The following is a 17947-nucleotide window of genomic DNA, read 5'->3' as shown; positions in this document are numbered from 1 at the left end:
GTGCATGTGTTTTTTTGAATTATGGTTTTCTCTGGGTATATGCCCAGTAGTGGGATTGCTGGGTCATATGGTAACTCTACCTTTAGTTTTTTAAGGAACCTCCATACTGTTATCCATAGTGGCTGTATCAGTTTACATTCCCACCAACAGCGCAAGAGGGTTCCCTTTTCTCCACACCCTCTCCAGCATTTGTTGTTTGTAGATTTTTTGATGATGCCCATTCTGACCGGTGTGAGGTGATACCTCATTGTAGTTTTGATTTGCATTTCTCTAATAATTAGTGATGTTGAGCAGGTTTTCGAATTTCCCTTTTTTCTACTGAAAATACATTCTCTCATTCACGCTAGTAAATTAAACTTTTTTTTTTCATTAGAAGCTCAAGTTTAAAGAAGCACTTGTTTTTCCTTTATCTTAATTTTTTGTCATTATAAAACAACATTAGTACTCCCTTGCATTTAAAGTTACTATTTTTGTCTGAAATAATTCCCAAAGGAAAACAGGATGAAACTTTTAAATATGTGTATATCACGTCTGAGGTGAGACATTTTGGAAAACATAAATGACATTCTTAGCTTTTGTTAAATGCAAAATTATTTTAAAATTTGTTGTAAACTAGAGCAACCAACATTTTCATGAAAACTTCCCAGCCCTCCCCTCTTGTGCCTCCTGCTTTGGATTGCTTTTGGTTAGAGAAAGAGACCAAATTGAACTCCTTGGGTGTTAAGAAGGATTAGGGCTCCCAGGTTTCATTTTTTGAGATAGTCAATTCCCAATACCATGCAGATTATCAAGTGAGCACATAACCTAAAAATGCTTCCAGCCATCAGCTTTTCTATTTCCCAGTGAATTTCTTACTTCTGATTTACTTTCCCCCCCTACTGTGAAATCCAGTTCAGAAAGTGGTGAGTGGGAAACCCCAAGTAAGTGTTGGGGAAAGGATCCAGCTGAGCTAAAGGTCAAAAGCAGTTGAATAATCTGTATCACGGCGTTTTGGGAGATGGTAGTCCTTCCACTAGAGTGAATAATCAACAGGTGTCTGTCTGAAGGTAAACTGAGGTTGTGTTTGTATCTTCGAGCTCAGATTATTATTGTACATTTGCGGGGGTGTTTAAATAAAAGGAATGTTGAGGTGCTTGTATGTTTTTTCCTTCTCTTTCACTTGCCATCTCTTCAAACGGAGTCCTTTCATCCCCCATCCTGTTATATGAAGTGTTAGGAGCGTGTTCAGATGTCTCCAGATAAAGGGGTCTGGCAGTTGCTCATTTCTAGCACTCTGAACCTGGTGGGTGCCCTGAACTGCTTCACAGCCCATGACTTAGGTTCTGAGACCCCCGTTTTTGAGCTCAACCACCTGTATTGGTTTATCCCTCTCACGCCTGCCTCATCACACACCTGCCATTCATCTGCATCAAAACCTTCAGCCATTTGACCCCCTTCTCCTGGGCAGCAGCCCCTTCCAGCCCCTCTTGCCTCCCCACCTGGCCAGACACACTTTCCCTGCCTTATCCTCAGGCCAGCATCAGACTAACAGCCCCCCACCCTCAGTAGAGCTGCCATCCTCATGCGCTGACCTCGACAAGTCCTTGAGAGTTGAGGTTAAGCAAGATCACCCAGGCAGAGGAGAGGGAGGAGATAGAAAGAGGGACAAAGGAAACACTTTAAAAGTTGCAGAGGCCCCCAAAGAAGACGTACAGATGGCCAAGAAGCACATGAAAAGGTGCTCAACATCACTAATTATTAGAGAAATGCAAATCAAAACCACAATGAGGTATCACCTCACACCAGTTAGAATGGGCATCATCAGAAAATCTACAAACAACAAATGCTGGAGAGGGTGTGGAGAAAAGGGAACCCTCTTGCACTGTTGGTGGGAATGTACATTGATACAGCCACTATGGAGAACAATATGGAGGTTCCTTAAAAAACTAAAAATAGAATTACCATATGATCCAGCAATCCCAATCCTGGGCATATACCCAGAGAAAACCGTAATTCAGAAAGACACATGCTCCCCAATGTTCATTGCAGCACTATTTACAATAGCCAGGTCATGGAAGCAACCTAAATGCCCATCGACAGACAAATGGATAAAGAAGATATGGTACATATATACAATGGAATATTACTCAGCCATAAAAAGGAACGAAATTGAGTCATTTGTTGAGACATGGATGGATCTAGAGACTGTCATACAGAGTGAAGTAAGTCAGAAAGAGAAAAACAAATATCGTATATTAACGCATGTATGTGGAACCTAGAAAAATGGTACAGATGAACTGGTTTGCAGGGCAGAAATAGAGACACAGATGTAGAGAACAAACACATGGACACCAAGGGGGGAAAACCGCGGTGGGGTGGGGATGGTGGTGTGCTGAATTGGGAGATTGGGATTGACATGTATACACTGATGTGTATAAAATTGATGACTGATTAAAAAAAAAAAAGTTGCAGAGGCCCCCATCTCCCATGAATTCAGCAAGGTGGCTGTAACGGGTGGTCAGAAATGTCCAAGTCCTTTCGGGTACCAGAGAGGCACTGTGGAGAGAACAAGCAGGCTGCTTGGGCTTGGGTCCTGGCTCTGAGACTTAGAGCTGTGATCATGGGCCAGCTGTGCTTGTTCTTTGGACCATCGTTTCTTCACATTCTTTTCCTGCTAGGGCTTTTACCTTATAGTCTTTTGTGAGGATTAAATGAGTTAATGCCATGTCTGACGCTGTTAATAAATATAAGCCGCGTTATTATCATCATCTTTGGGAACATAGGGAGGGGATGACAAACCTTGGAACACTGGGGAAATGGACCAAGAAACTCTGACGGGGCATTTGTAATCCGAATTCTCCGGGAGTGAGGAGTTACTAGGCTCGTCGGTGGTGTTTAATGTAGATAGAGTACACACAGTGCTTTGCTTGCTGTACAAAAAAAGATACAAGCTAACTGTGTTGGCTACTCTTTTTCTAAATATTGTGTCAGAGGTTGAAAGCTTGCAATTCTATTCTGAAAGCAAAACAGTGAAAGAAAATAACCAGAGAGTTTGTCAGATGACTGTGTAGTTGTGAATTGCTTCCCTGCTAAGACATCAGTTTAAAAAAAAAAAAAATCGAGGGGAAAAAAGAAAGAAAAAAGGCTTAGGAAAACGTTGCCGTCTGGTGGGGCTGGAAGCTGTGAATAAAGAATGCCGTGAGAAAAGGGTCGTCATCAGTGTAGTCTGTAACTGTGTAACTGGTATTGCCCCCTGGTGGGTAGTCAAAGCTCAGCGGCTGGGTGTGTTGCAGGCCGATTTCCCAAGCACCTATCTCCTAATCGCCCCATAGGGACCAGCAGAATCAAAGTCTTGATTAAATGCAAATGCTTTCCCTTTCTATTTAGAGGAATTTTAATCTGTTCGTTTCCCTCTTGTATATCATGTTATTTTAACAAGATTTTTGAAAAGGATGTTCATTTGGTTTGTCCCCCATGTCTGTGATAGAACATGATTATTTGCATGTTCTTTAAATTGTAGTATATTTCTTACTTTGATTCTCCGCTGTGAGGATTCCCTAATGCTCAGTCACTGACCCTCTGATCTGAGTTTTTATAAGCCATCCCCTTTCAGAGCTTCAGTTGCTGTTATTATTGTAACTCACCCCTGTCTCTTGAAGAGACACTCCAGTAAGTTTTGCGACCAAAAGGAGATTTTTAGTTGAATATCTTCTTTCACTTCAAATGCAGTGAGGCTCAAATCAAATTAACATTCCCGTCCTCTGAAAATGTATCTTCTTCCTACTTTCCTTATGTTGTTTTCATCAGTGATGCTTGCTTTCCAGTGGTTGAATAGACCCGGAAACCTTGCCTTTTCCAAACCTGTCCCATTCCTCATTCACTTCGGATACCCAGTCAGGCCCTGGCTTTGAAAACCAAAAATCTAAACATCCAAATCTAGACCTTAATGCTTTAAGTAAAGCAGATCCATATACTTTGCCTGGGATTGTTAAAAAGCAAACACATAAATATTAAAATCCTTTTTGTTTCTGGGGGTTCAGTTCTTTTCTGCTCAGCGTTCTGGCCTAAAAACATAATGGACCAGTTAAGTTATAGAATAGTGTTAGTGTATATTAAGCAGGTTGAAGTCAAAGCCTGCAATGTAAGAGCAAGATATATACTTGCATGAGTGTTATAATGTTTTCTCTCCACACGCATACATTATGCCCCCTCACATCAAATACTATTCAGATTCAATTTCAAGTTGCCTGGTCAAATGCATGAAATAATCCATAATGTTTAAGAAAAATTAATAAGCTGCATTGCATCTATACCTCTTCAACTCTGACTCATGATCCATTCCTAATGGTACATATATCTTTTTGTTTTTAATTTTCAGATGTGACATTCATTCATGAAGGCAATAAAACATTTTTGGATAATCTTGTCAATTTTGAAAAACTGGTATGTAAAACTTCACTATTTCTCCTTTTTCCCACTGTAAGGGAAGTGTATGCTTTTCTTGCGCCAAGAAACAAATGGTTTAAGTGCTTTTCTCCACTGAATGTGTGGTGATTTATTTGCTGCATGTTGTGCATTATCAATACAGTGCATTCCAATTAAAAATAAGTGTGCTGGCAAGTTCTGGGGCCAAATATGAAAATCTGCTTTTTATTTTTGAAAACGGAACTTCATTAGATTGATATCAGTGGTTGAGTGTATGTGTTTGAACTAGAATTAAACCTGTAAGTTTCCTGTCAGCTGGAGTTCACAGTCTTGAGGTTCAACCTTGTTGCTTTAAAGGCATGTCCCTGTGTCTTGGCTCACGCTGCTTCTGAGGCACGGGACAAAGCTCTCCTTCTGGGGAGATATGTCCATCTTGAAGATGAAGATGGAATTTGTAGGGTCTGCATGGGAGGGGAAGGACCACCCCTCTATCAGCCTGTGGACAAATGGTGCCACGGTGGAGAGACCACCTCGTGCAAAGTGAGAAAGTGAGCTCACGAGAAAGGGCTCCCTGGCCAGTCCCTTCTTACAAGTTACTGAAATGCCTCTTTGAGAACTGTTTCCAGGACATTCCCAGGTGCTTTGTCATGCAGCGGGTTCCTCCTAGCCTTTCTCACCGGCTGTGGGCACAGGAGGAATTGCCTGTTAACTGTGAAATAGGAGTGCCCCAAAGAGACCCTGGGGACCACAAGAATGGATTTGTCTGACAGATGAACTTTAGTGTCATAGGTGAGCCTGCCATGCATGGTTAAAGATGGTATCAGGGACCCCTGTCCGTAGGCCCTGACCTTCGAGTGACCTTTTCAGTAATGGTAATGGATTTGTGTGAACTCTTTCAGGAATGGACCCCCGGTTCCCTGTGAGACTGGGTCAGGCATTTGAGAGAAGGTTGAGTGAGACGGGGGCCGTAGACCATGACCAAAGAACAGTACCACCTGATGAGTCCAAACGAGGTTTGGCCTCTGACCTTTGCCTCAGAGGTGCCCCGCTCTAACTGTGAGGTTAACTCGCCACACACGGGATGAAGTGGCACAGAGCCAGTGCAGGCGGCTCTTGTACAACCTGAAAACCCAAGCAGCTGAATCTGGAAGACTGACATCTTGGGATAGCTTGCCTTAGCTCAATTTTAATGATTTGAGGGTGATCGCTTTCTGGCTCATTAGTTTTGAAGTAGACGTGTCCATAACTTTTCGAGTCTCTCTCTGCACTAAGTGCTTTGGAATCCAGTTCAGTTATTTTAGATACTGCAGTCAAACCAACACAGCCCGAAATAGATATTTAAAGTATTGGGTTTTCTTGTACTTATTCTTTAGAGATTTGTTCTGGTGTCACCCAGTAATGTTCTGAAGATCCCAGGGCCCCTCTTTGTAGCCAAAGACTGTAGGCCCTAACGTTCTAGTCTGTAGGCAGGTTAATCTTCAGTGTTTGGTACTAATGAAATGATTGCAGGAATAAGAAGCCTCTGGTCAATACTTATTTCAAATCTTGGCCAACACCTCTGCTTAAGAACGCCAAATAAGCTTTGGCGAGCATGTAAGAGATGTGGAATGAGCTGTGTCACACCAAGTGGAATTCCCTCTAAAGGTCTAGTACCCTTCCCTCTGACTAACCCAGAGGAAACGTGCGAGAGCCAGTGTACTCTTTGTACGCTGACTGTGGTCAGTTGTTAAGGGTACACTGGTGGTTGACCCCCTTCCCAAAGAGAACCAGTGATTTGGTTAAGTTCATTGTGTCATTTCCCCCCAGATGGAGCTCCCCAAGTGAGAGAACAATTCAGTAAAGGCAAGCATGGGAAAGAGCGATGGAAAACTTCCTACACCCTCTCTCTTTCATTCTGATCAGCGTCTCTTTTTTTTTTTTCTTCCCCTGCTTTCTCCAGTGGTCCAGTGGAAGCCTTTTAATGCTGACTCATGTAGTCTAGGGTCTTGCTTTCATAGAGACAAGACTTCAAACTAACCGTGGGGACTGAAACAAAAGTCTAACTAACAGTACTGCTCTTAGGGTCAATAATTGTATGTACCCTGGACCCTTTAATAAAGCTTAAGGAAATAACATGGCGTAAATAGGTAATCTTTTATTTTAAATTCCTGAAGAGAACTCTTATTAAAAAGACAGCTAGAAGATAAGTGCAGTTACACATGCATGCAGCAGGCCCACGGCACACAAGCACACCCATCAGGTGCTTGCCATCACATCATTTCCAAAGAGAGCAGATTTTGTAGTGTCACTGGGTTCCTGGTCCTCAAAGCAGATGGCACTTAAGATACAGCCTGCCTCATGCTGACCGCCTCCTTGCACAGAGAAGACAGGGTGAAGTCAGAATTTTTTCTACAAGGACAAAACTGTATTTTACATTGTACATAGCCCTATGTTGTACTTGGATGCTGGAGAGTGAAACTGAATTTCCTAGTAGAGTCAGCAGTTTCAGCACGTTTCTTAGCAAAAGACAAGGTTTCACTTAAGCTATTGATAAAATAGCATCATCATTCACAGTAATGAACCAGTAGAACCTAACTGAATTAACTTGTGGGAAGCCAATTCCTCATGATGGATATTAGCCAGTGAGCAGATAATTCAGTGTATTATCTTTATCAGGCTGATCCAGGCCAACACATTAGGTCAGAGAACACGAAACCCAGAAGTGCTTATTGGACCTAATAAGTTTTCCACTGTTCCCCACACTGCCTCAGCAGCTCCAAATGTTTCAGCCTCAGACCATTAAATAACGAAGAAACAAATGCTTTCTCCTTTTCTTCTCTTTATCCCTCGGTGTTAAGGGCATCTTCTTTTATCATAGCTTCCCCCCTCCACCCCCGCTCCCTTCAGAAAACCTAAAGATGAGATCAGGGCTCTGGTTTCAGTGCTGCCCTGAGCACCTCACCTTACATCAGCTGTGCAAGTGGCACATGATAGAAATCAAGGTGACGCCATACCTTGAAACAACGACAGAACTGTCCTGGGAATAGTGGTAAAATTGGGGGAAGGAAATTTAACAATACATTCTCAGACATGAGTCAGGTCTCATTTCCTTTACAAACGCAACTCGAGCTGTTGGCTGTAATCACTGTCCTGTTTAATTTTTCACTATTGAGTAGAAATACAATAGAAATGCAGCCTGTGAGAACAATTTAATAAGTAGGTCATATTCAAATAGTGTTTCTGGAGGTCTGCTGAATTTTAAGTAAATTTTTTTTTAGTATTAACATTATTATTTTAGCAATAATTTGTTGAGCGTTTGCTGTATATAGACGATCCTATGTTCAGTGTGTGTAGACAGGACATGAAAAACAATGGCCCAAGGTACAAACTGCTATGTATAAAATAAATAATATACAAGGATATATTGTATAGCACAGTAATAATAGCCAATATTTTATAATAACTTTAAATGGAGTATAATCTATAAATTTTGAATCACCTGAAACTAATGTTGTACACCTGAAACTAATATTGTAAATCAACTATACTTCAATTATTTAAAAAAAGATGATGGCCCATTTAGGAGGGTTTGGAGGACCAGATCATGAATAATGTTGATTCTTGAATTACAGGGTGATGTTTGGATTTTGTATGAAAGAAAGTATGGAGTCACTGTAGCTTTCCAGAGGACTAGATAGAACATGATGACAAGTGTTTGGAGATTATTCTGGCAACCGCGCAGGAGGAAATGTAGTGGAGATTGGTCTGGTCCTAAATGCCGTCTTTCCTTTACCATGGTAGAGCTGGAAGGTGGTTGCAGGTACACAAATATGAGACGAGGGGATCTTGTCCAAAGGAAGGAGCTGTGAGTTTAAGAAACCTTTGCCTGGAGATCAGTAAGAAGCTTAGAGAAATAAAGTAGAAAACTGAAGACCATAAAAGGGAATGTACATTATAAACAGGAAACGGTCTCTGTAAAGATATTGATGTTTTAGAAAATGTACCTCTTTCATAAATATCTCGTCTCCTGTCACCATTTGAGTTACTTGAGTCTTTGATTCCCCAAAACTTCCAGCCTCCATTCAGGAAGTATGTGTGAGGCCGCGTGTGTGCCGTACGGTTGGTGCTGGGTACACAGAGCCCTCTCGTGATACTTGGTCTAGAGGAGGAAGAAAGTTCCACAAAGTGATTACAGCAACACAAACCCAATAAACACTGTACACAGAGCAGTGGGAAGGTTGAGAATGGGGCTTCCCAAGTGCAGGCGAACTCACAAAGCCTTCATGGGGAGAAGGTGAAACACCTTCTGAAGTAAAAGCCTATGCAAATGTGCACAGGTAGATTGAGGGTGGACACGCTGCATATTTTTTAATATATATTTTTTAAATATTTCTTTTTTTTTCTTTTAACTGAGGTAGTATTGAAGTACAATATTATATGTTACAGGTGTACAGCATTGTGATTCACAGTTTTTAAAAGTTATACCCCAGTTATAGTTATTATAAAATGCTGACCATATTCGCTGTGTTGTACTATCTTTGTAGCTTATTTATTTTATACATAATAGTTTGTACCTCTTTATCCCCTACCCCTGTCTTGGCCTTCCCTCCTTCTTTCTCCCCACTGGTAACCAACCACTAGTTTGTTCTCTATATCTGTGAGTCGGTTTCATTTTGTTATATTCACTAGTTTGTTTTATTTTTTAGATTCCACATATAAGTGATATCATACAGTATTTGTCTTTCTCTGTCTGACTTATTTCACTTAGCCTAATACCCTCCAATCCCATCCATGTTGTTGGGAATGGAAAATTTTCATTCTTTTTTATGCCTGAGTCGTATTCCATTGTACATATATACCACATCTTTATCCATTCATCTGTTGAGGGACACTTAGGTTGCTTCCATATCTTGGCAGTTGTAAATAATGCTGCTGTGAACATTGGGGTGCATATGTCTTTTGGAATTAGTGTCTTCATTTTCTTTGGATATATACCCAGGAGTGGAATTGCTGGGTTATATGGTAATTCTATTTTTAGTTTTTTGAGGAACCTCCATATTGTTTTCCATAGTGGCTGCACGATTTACATTCCTACCAACAGTGTAGGAGGGTTCCTTTTTCTTCATGTCCTCACCAACATTTGTGGTTATTTTAATGTTAGCCATTCTGACAGGTGTGAGGTGATATCTCATTGTGGTTTTGATTTGCATTTCTCTGATGATTAACAATATTGAGCATCTTTTCATATACCTGTCAGCCAAGTGTATGTCATCTTTGGAAAAATGTCTGTTCAGGTCTTCTGCCCATTTTTTAATCGAGTTGTTTTCTTGATGTTGAGTTGTATGAGCTCTTTATATATTTTGCATATTAACCCGTTATTGGTCATATCATTTGCAGATATTTTCTCCCATTCAATAGGTTGTCTTGTACTGCATTTCTTAACAGTATGTTTTCCCATGGCTCAGTTAGAATCTGTGCAGCTGGGGTTGAGAGCCACTGTTTCTGAAGACAAGGTCAAATTTTCTTTTGTAATCCAAACTCAATATATATTATCAATTAAAGTTAGGTCCCGCACCAAATATAGCTCCTCTATTTACACCCAAAGGTGTTAGACTATCCAGCCAGCCTCACAGCACCGCTACTTCAGCAACACCCGAAATGACCCTTCTGCTGATGTGTTTCCTCTTCTGCCTTCCAGCATATGATTGCAGACACTGTCCGAACACTGAGACACTGCAGGACTAACCAGTTTGGTGAGTCATTGAAGTTGGGTATGGCATGTTAGTCTACCATGCATTGGTGCGGACTGTGGCCATATCACAAGTATTTGGTGGTTAAAAAAAAAAAAAAAAAAATTGTAAAATATAATATGCACATCACATGCATATACTGTATTCTCTCTGTTTCATCACTGCATGTTTGGGAAACAGAGTAGGACAAGAAATGGCAGCTTTTTATCCTCTCCTGGCAGCAAGTTTACACTGTCCAGAGTGACTTTAGACGATCAGAAGCTCCCGCTCCACCCCTCACCCAGAAAGTCTTGTTTGCTTGCCCGCTGGCTCAGAATTACCCGTGGGTTTATCAGGGGTGACCCTGTCCTTAACCTCCTTGCTTGGAGCCTTCCTGGAACAGGAATATAGTTTGTAAAAATGCCTAAAGCAGCCTTGCAGAATCTTTTCTCCTCTCCAATGAAAACTTCCTGTTTGGAGCTGCCTTTCACTGAAAAAGTATTTTTCTGAGCCCTTTTGTTGACTCCCCACTGAGACTAATGTACGTAGGAATATTTATTCCTTTTTAAATCTCAAGAATAATTTACACTGTGTTTAAATGATGTTAAAACATTGCAGGAAGGAAGGAAATCAACTGTATTGAGTTCAAGGAGCTTTCACATGGGCAGTGCAATCCTGACCCTAGTGCTGGTGAATGGAGATTATAGACCCTGTGGGTGCAGAGCAGAAAACTCAGGCTCGGAGAGGCTAAGTTTCAGCCGTTACTCAGACTGAGTACCTGACTGTCTAGCCCATACCCTTTCCTTCGCCTTGTGCAGACTTTATAAGTATAAAGGGCAATTAAAAAGACAGAGTTCAGTAATTATAAGTCAATCAAAAGTGACCACTAAGTAAAACTTACTTTGTTAAGCAATACATCCTCGTTGTAAACCAATTTTTTTCAACAATACAGAAGTATCTTTAAAGTAGAACAATCAAAGTCCCACTTCCTAAGGAAAATATTACTAACAATTCTGTACATATTCTTAAGAATTTTCATTCTGTTCATGCCCGTCTTGGGTAGTAATACTGTCCTCCAACAAAGCAACGGAACTTCTGTGTGGATTACAAAGTTTCTGTTTGAAAGAGAGAATTATAAATACAGGACCTAATTTCCTAAGTGTTCACATCAACGAATACCATGTGATACATGCTTATATAATTGTCCATTAACTACCCAAGTACAATGCAGCTTCAATAGAAATAGCAATAACATTGTCATGGAGATTCATTCGAATGTACAAGCATACTATTGCTGATGAGTAAAGGATTTGTATCTCTTTCACTCTCCTTTGCTTCCCAAGTATTTATGGGTACTCAGCTAATTCTGAGACCTCAGTCTCACTTACCAAGGGATTCCGGTCTATATACACTGCAGGTGTGGGCAGGAAGGTTCTGCCAGTGGGGCTGGCCTTGACCTTGCCAGCCTCCCATCTCCAGAGAGTAAGTCTGCATAGCAGAAGGTAAAGGAGGAATTTAAATAACTATCAGGCCAGTTTGTGTTTTGTATTTATATATCTTTAAAAATCAAGTTTGGAACTGAATTATCTAAATTCATCCTGACAGTTTATATAGGCAGAGTTAAGCAACGTCAGCACTTGGGATAAAATAACGTTAATCAAGCCACTTAGAGATTACAAAGTGCCATGCAAGGGTCACTTGTCATGGTTGGAAGCATTCCGCCTGCCGTCTTTTTAAGGCTGGAAATTTAACAACAAGACTATCTCGGTAGCATCATGTTTTCTGAACCAAACAAGGGGGAATGGGAAAACTTTAACTCCTGGTGCTTTTACTTGTTGAAACCAGGAAGCCTTGTTTCTATTTAACCTCAGAACTACAAGCCATCCATGACATACAAGCCCTAAATTATTTCCTCATAAAACATATTTGTCACAGAGGAGGAAAAAATGGGTTTTCACCAAGAGATAAAATTTCTGAATTAAAATGCTCAGCCTCTTGGGGGCCCCTTGCTTCTCCTGCAGCTGAACTCCACCCTCAACCCCTGCTTCTCCATCTGAAATCCCACAAAGCAAGAAGACTCACAGTTACATTGTCTCACTGGAGGGCAGCTTAGCCCATCTCCCCAGGCCTTAATGCGTTTTTTGTTTGTTTGTTTGTTTGTTTGTTTCTGACCATGGGAAGTGGGCCTGCCCCGCTGTCCAGGCTACTTTATCTCTGGTTGCTTATCAGAGCTGTCAGCAGCATATGGCACACACGGGTTCACCGTGCACCGAAGCCTCTTGCGGCCCTTTAACCGCCCCGCGTCTGGGAGAAGAAACTCCCTTGCTTTGTCCTTCGCTGCGTGGACGGTTACCCCATCCACACACTTTCTGAACCCGCTTTGCCTGTAAACCAAACCTTTAGTCCACTTCTGTGATATCCGTTCATTTGATTGTTCCCTTAATTTTTTTCCGCCAAAATAAGGACACCAAAAGATTTTCCTACCGAAATAAGGACATACAAAATCCAAAAAAAAAAAAAAAAAAAGAACTATTGTGTCCATGCAGTCACCAGGTTAGCAGTGATTTCTGACAGTTCCAGCCTGAGATAGAAGAGCCTGTGAAAGCCATCTAACGGGGCAGTCACTGTGACAGGCTGCATGGCGTGGGAGCCGAGACCATGGACTTGGGGGCCTCATGGCCTGGGTTCTGGTCCTGATCTGCCTCTTACCTTCTAGGTCTGTGCTGTCTCACGTTCTGTAGAGGGAGATAATAACAATCACTAAATACTATATAACGTTAGGAGAAATTGCTCTATCAATGTTGGTAGAACAAACATCTTGCCAATCTAATTACCTGACCTGAGGCGTCTGGTCTGAGCTGAAAGCATCTCTGGGATTAGGATAAAGACATCTCTTCTGGGATTCTGACCAATGCGAGTCTGCCTTCTGGATTTACTCTACGCCTTCAGGTGGGGTTTTACTGGTATTCAGAAACAGCATTACTGCTCTCATGAGATTGACTTTTTTTTCCTTCCCCAAAATAGGAGGTGACATATCTCCAAAAGAGCACCCAGAGTTAAAATCCTACGTTCATCACCTGTGCGTCATTGACAGCCAGCAGGCCCTGTTTGCGCTCTCGCACAGGATCGAACCACGGGTGTGAGCCCTCCCCACGCCTCGCCACCCCGGAATCACAGCCCCGGAGCTACGGGGATGGCAGCACCGAGCACGTTGCTTTCCTGAGAGAAAAGAAGTTGCTGAGTTTTATCAGCGTATCACAAGACATCCACAGGAAAGCCAGCCAGAGCGTGCTCGCGAAGTGATGTCAGCTGCCCGAGATGCGGAGAGGCTGCTGTCGGAAGGAGAAGGCAGAAGCTTTCTCGAAATGGAGAAGTCTGGTTTCTTAGGATCACCTTGTTGAACCAATCCAATTTTCACTTTGAGACGCGCCAGCGTCAAGACGAGAGACCGTCTCTTGTCATACGGTGACCAGATATCTCAGTTAGAGCATGTGTGAGCCTGGGAGGAGTTTTACTTTGCCTGGCAGTAGATGACTGTTTCTAGGCCGTCAAAGCAGGAGCTCGTTTGAACACCTGAAGACAGTGATGGCATCTCTAGGTTTCCAGGGAGACGGACCGGTCTCTGTCTTTATGAACTATGACATCACCAAAAGCCACTTGTGTCTAGGGAGTTAGTGAGGACTGGCACCTGGCATCCCTGCTCTGATCTCCAGAAGAGAAATGTCAAGGCATGCATTTCTTGGCATCCACAATCACTTAGTGATGTCTGCTTGCAGGTGAAATTCGTTTCTGCGCAACTGATTCACAACTGTAGGCAAGTTAGACTAAGTTGCGTTGCCAACACGGAAGAACAGTCACCTTTAAGAAATCGACTCATTTAATTTCTGGGGGTTTTCTTTCCACGTGCAAGCGGGCTCTCATTTCTTCTTGGGTACAATACGATTTTTGACAGAAGCACAGTGCCTGACACATTGCAGGCACTCTTTAACTGTTTCTGGAGGTGACAGTCACAAAGGCCCGCCTTCTTGTGCCTGGCGATGCCCTCGTGTGTTGCTTGCTTCCAGCAGCCTCCTGCCCACACTCTGGAATGAGAACGGCCCGTACAGGGAGGTTAAGTGGGATTTGACGTGTGAAGCACTTAGCACTCCCTGGAGAAGAACAAGGGGTTAAAAGAGTGGTGATTGCCCATCTTTCAGCACATGAAAAGAACCCCAAAGATCCAAATGTCTGATGTATGTTGGACACTTGGAAGTCCTGTAGTCCACCTCCCAACCAAGGCGGGGAGCCTTTCTATAATTTGGTGGTTTTTTTTTTTTCTTTTTTCAAAGTCTCAGAGTCTTTTAAGTCTTTTTATTCCCATTTTTACAGGTTGGGGCTCCTACGGTAAATATGACCTCTTGCTGTTCTCAAGAACTGGTTAGAGGATTTCCCTGAACCTTCAAACGAACAAAAAAGCCTGTGGGATACAGTAACGAAATCCACCCCTGCCAGCTAGATCCTTGTCACTTTGCTAAAATACAAGGGCTCTGCTTTGCCTATTAGCTTCATTCATTTTCCACACATGTGATCCCGGCGCCCCTCTCACCACTCCTGCCTGGTCCTCTCCTTGGTGCCTGTACAGAATCGCTTCTTCTTGTCTCATCAGCACCTCATTACTGAGATGTGTCCAATGCTTTCTTACGCCTTTATAGCAGTGCTGTTTCCTGGGCTCGGGAACCACACTGAGCTTGAGAGATCACTGGAAGGAACCACATGGAGCAAATTTGGGGTAGGACTTTGAAAGAGAGTCTGTCCCAGCATGTCAAACTTCAGTCCTGAACGTTAACTGGGCTTTATAGAAAGGCGCCATCCAGGGCTAGTCCGCTCAGAGAAATGCCCCAGGCTACTGGGAATGGAATGAGACTCATTGGAGGAGACCAGAGCCATCAGAACCAGGGAAAAGAGACTTTTCTCGTGGCTGATCAAACACTGGAAAAGCTCTCCCCTTGGCAATTACTGAGGACGGTGTGGGCTTACAGCACCAGTGTGTGTTCTGGTCTTTTCTCTATGCTCGGGAGTAGCATTGGGCCATTCTAATCCTACGAGGCCATTTTGACATTGTCTTTGTGTTTTACAGTTTAAATGGTTATTCACATTAGATCTACATTGCTCCAACTAAAACTATTGCAGTTGCTCCAGTGGAGAACTATTTTAGCACAACGCCTGCTGCTTGGACCTCAACTCAGATGTGTGCATGGCCAAACGAATCCACACGTATATCACACCTAAACAGATTCTGAGGGTGTAGTCAGAGTACCCCACATGGTATGGGTGGAAACAGACTGGGAGAGAACGGCGATTGCCCACTGTTTCCTCCAGTCATGGTCTTGTGGCTCTTGGGGCAGCAAAAGGAAAGGAGGATTTTGTTTTGTTTAGATGTGCTTTTCCATCCCCGTCTTCTGAAAGTCAAAGTCTCTAAATCTTCCTGAAATTTAACAACTATCTCCAGAGGTTTCCCAGGCAGCAGCTCTCAGAAATTTCAGAAGCAATGAGAAGACGTGAATCTGGAATCAATGAATTCAAGGCAGAATCATGGGAACCAGATGTAGCTCAACATGAAGCTCTTTCTAATGAGTCTGGAGCTGTCCAAGTGAACAGGCTGTAGGGGACTTAAGCAGGGTCCCTGTTGATAGGGATGGGTCATATTCCCTCTGCATATATCTGCCAAGGCCTCTTTGGAATAGGTTTTGTTCTGGCCAGAAGGGTGGCCAGGAGGACCTGTAAGCTCCTTTCTAACTCTATTAGATTTTCACAATCGCACAAAATCTCCATTCACTCTGAAAAATCTCCTTTCATCTGAGACCTTCACCAGCGACAGGTGCGTGGGCACTTCTAAGGGGGTTCTTTTTGCTATGGCACAATTTTCAGACAGTCCTATGGGTCTTTGGATTTGTCACCAGTCCAGCAAACCAGCCCTGCTTAGAAGTTAGCACAGGACAAGTTCCTATCGGCAAAATCACAACCACTCAAAAAAATTTTTTTAATTTTTCCATACACATTTGCAGATGCTCCAAAGACTACAGTGTTTTATAATAACTTCACTCTTCGTTATAATCTGTATAATTGCCAAATGGTTGTAGTGATACATCTTAATGGCCTGCGTTCACTTTATTCTAGTATCTCTTTAGAATAAATTCATTTTTCTAGACCCCTGTCCACAAGCAAGTTGGGTGGAGAATACTTTAAATTCAGAAGCATAGGGACAAAGTAAAAACCCGTACCTCCTAGCTTGTAGGGAGACATTGCACTAATGCATACTCACCTCCAAGTAGGGAGACACAGTGGCATCAAAGAGAAGGTGCTGGTGACGTTTGATCCCTGGAGCTGGGCTTTCACTGCTGCCCCGATCCCTGCCCAGTGGTTTTGTTGGCAACCATCACACACACCACAGATTCCAAGTTTCCCTAGATGGCACAGCTAATCTGTGCTTCTCAGAAACTAGGCAAAAACATTAAAATGGGGAAGATCAGGTCCACTGTGGTGATCTAACATGGATAGCATTTCTTTTAAATGCTTCAAAGACATGTCCTTAAATTTTCAGCCTGCTTATTTAACGAGTGAGCCATTGTGCTTAAAACTAGTGCTGGAAAAAAGTTTTTAAAAATTGCCAAAAAGTTAGATGAAAATGTACTATATAAAGCAAAGCTGTATATACTAAACATTTTTTAGCAGAGTAATATTTATTTGCATAGCCTATTTATTGTATTCGTATTACACTGTTATCAAATACTGGGATGAAATCGATGACCAGAAGCAAGGACTCTTGCCTTTTAATGTATCATTAATTAGGACCGCTGTGACATTATCAGCTTGCATTAACAGAAGATAGAAAACCCACAATCAGGGCGTCTACCTAACTTCTCAGGGACTACACTTTGTAGTTTTCCACCATTAGAAGAGCTGGTAAATATGAAACATTTGTGGAATTACCAGAATTGCCATTAACAGTATTTTCTTTCTCATATTTCATGCTTTCTGCTTCTGTATATATGACTGTGCTGTGTATTTATCAAAGCTAGTAAGCAATAATTTATATGTAAAAATGGCCAAGCAATATAAGGTGAAAACTTATATATAAGTCACTGTTACCTTATCTTGTATTTTCAAGTGTTTTTTTTTTTAAAACTGCTTTTCAAATATAAGATTATGTTAAAGATACTATTCATGCCTCAGATCTTCTTGCTTTGTGATGTTTGGGGGCTCTGTAGCCTGTGTTCCGGCAGCATATTATGCTCAGATGTTTGGAACTCAGAAATTATTTACTTGCTGACAGCGCTACAGGTAGGTGAAGAGATTCTCAGGCGACCCATGGAAGCCTAAATCACTTGTGCTGCCATTGAGTTATTGTAGAACCTAAAGACCCTGGAAATCGCAGCATATTCTGGGATTTGGAGACTCCAACAACCCCTGTCATTACCTCACCCCACTCAAGTGGGACCAGGTACTGTCCCTTCCTTACCAGCCCAGACGCTGAGGCAAGCTCCAAGCCCTGGTGGTGAAGCCCTAGGCCTGGACTATAGCAGCAGGACAAAAGCTATGGGCGGGACGATGAAGCAAAGGGGTGGTCATGATGCTCTACTGGAATGGGAAGACGAGGGTCGTATACAATGGGGTAGACTTATCCTTCCAACTCTTCTCTCCCCCTCCCTGCGGAAGAATGATACATCCGGCCCATTGATGCCAAGCTTGGCCTTTGGCACGTGTTGATCCCTCTCCCTGCAAGAGGATTATGTCGCTCACCACGATGAGCTGAGAACCGGCTAAATGTCTTCCTCTGTCCAGTGAAAAACGGGGAA

At 42.4% G+C, this 17947-nt stretch overlaps 1 protein-coding gene across 6 annotated transcripts in view; it reads left to right on the top strand.

Annotated features, from left to right (window-relative positions):
- The window catches only part of RAPGEF5 (Rap guanine nucleotide exchange factor 5), a 219423-nt gene extending 202111 nt beyond the window's left edge, over positions 1-17312 (top strand). For all 6 annotated transcript variants that reach the window (XM_059933978.1, XM_059933979.1, XM_059933983.1 and 3 more), the window contains 3 exons: positions 4358-4422; positions 10082-10136; positions 13137-17312. In XM_059933978.1, coding sequence (XP_059789961.1) covers positions 4358-4422; positions 10082-10136; positions 13137-13255 — 239 coding nt within the window. In that variant the 3' untranslated portion in view covers positions 13256-17312. The remainder of the gene's footprint in view (positions 1-4357; positions 4423-10081; positions 10137-13136) is intronic.
- The last annotated feature ends 635 nt before the right edge of the window (positions 17313-17947 follow it).

The sequence above is a fragment of the Balaenoptera ricei genome, chromosome 9, assembly GCF_028023285.1.
Source record: "Balaenoptera ricei isolate mBalRic1 chromosome 9, mBalRic1.hap2, whole genome shotgun sequence".
Lineage (NCBI taxonomy): Eukaryota > Metazoa > Chordata > Mammalia > Artiodactyla > Balaenopteridae > Balaenoptera > Balaenoptera ricei.
Note: the sequence above shows the minus strand (reverse complement) of the source record. Positions and strands in the feature narration are given on the sequence as shown.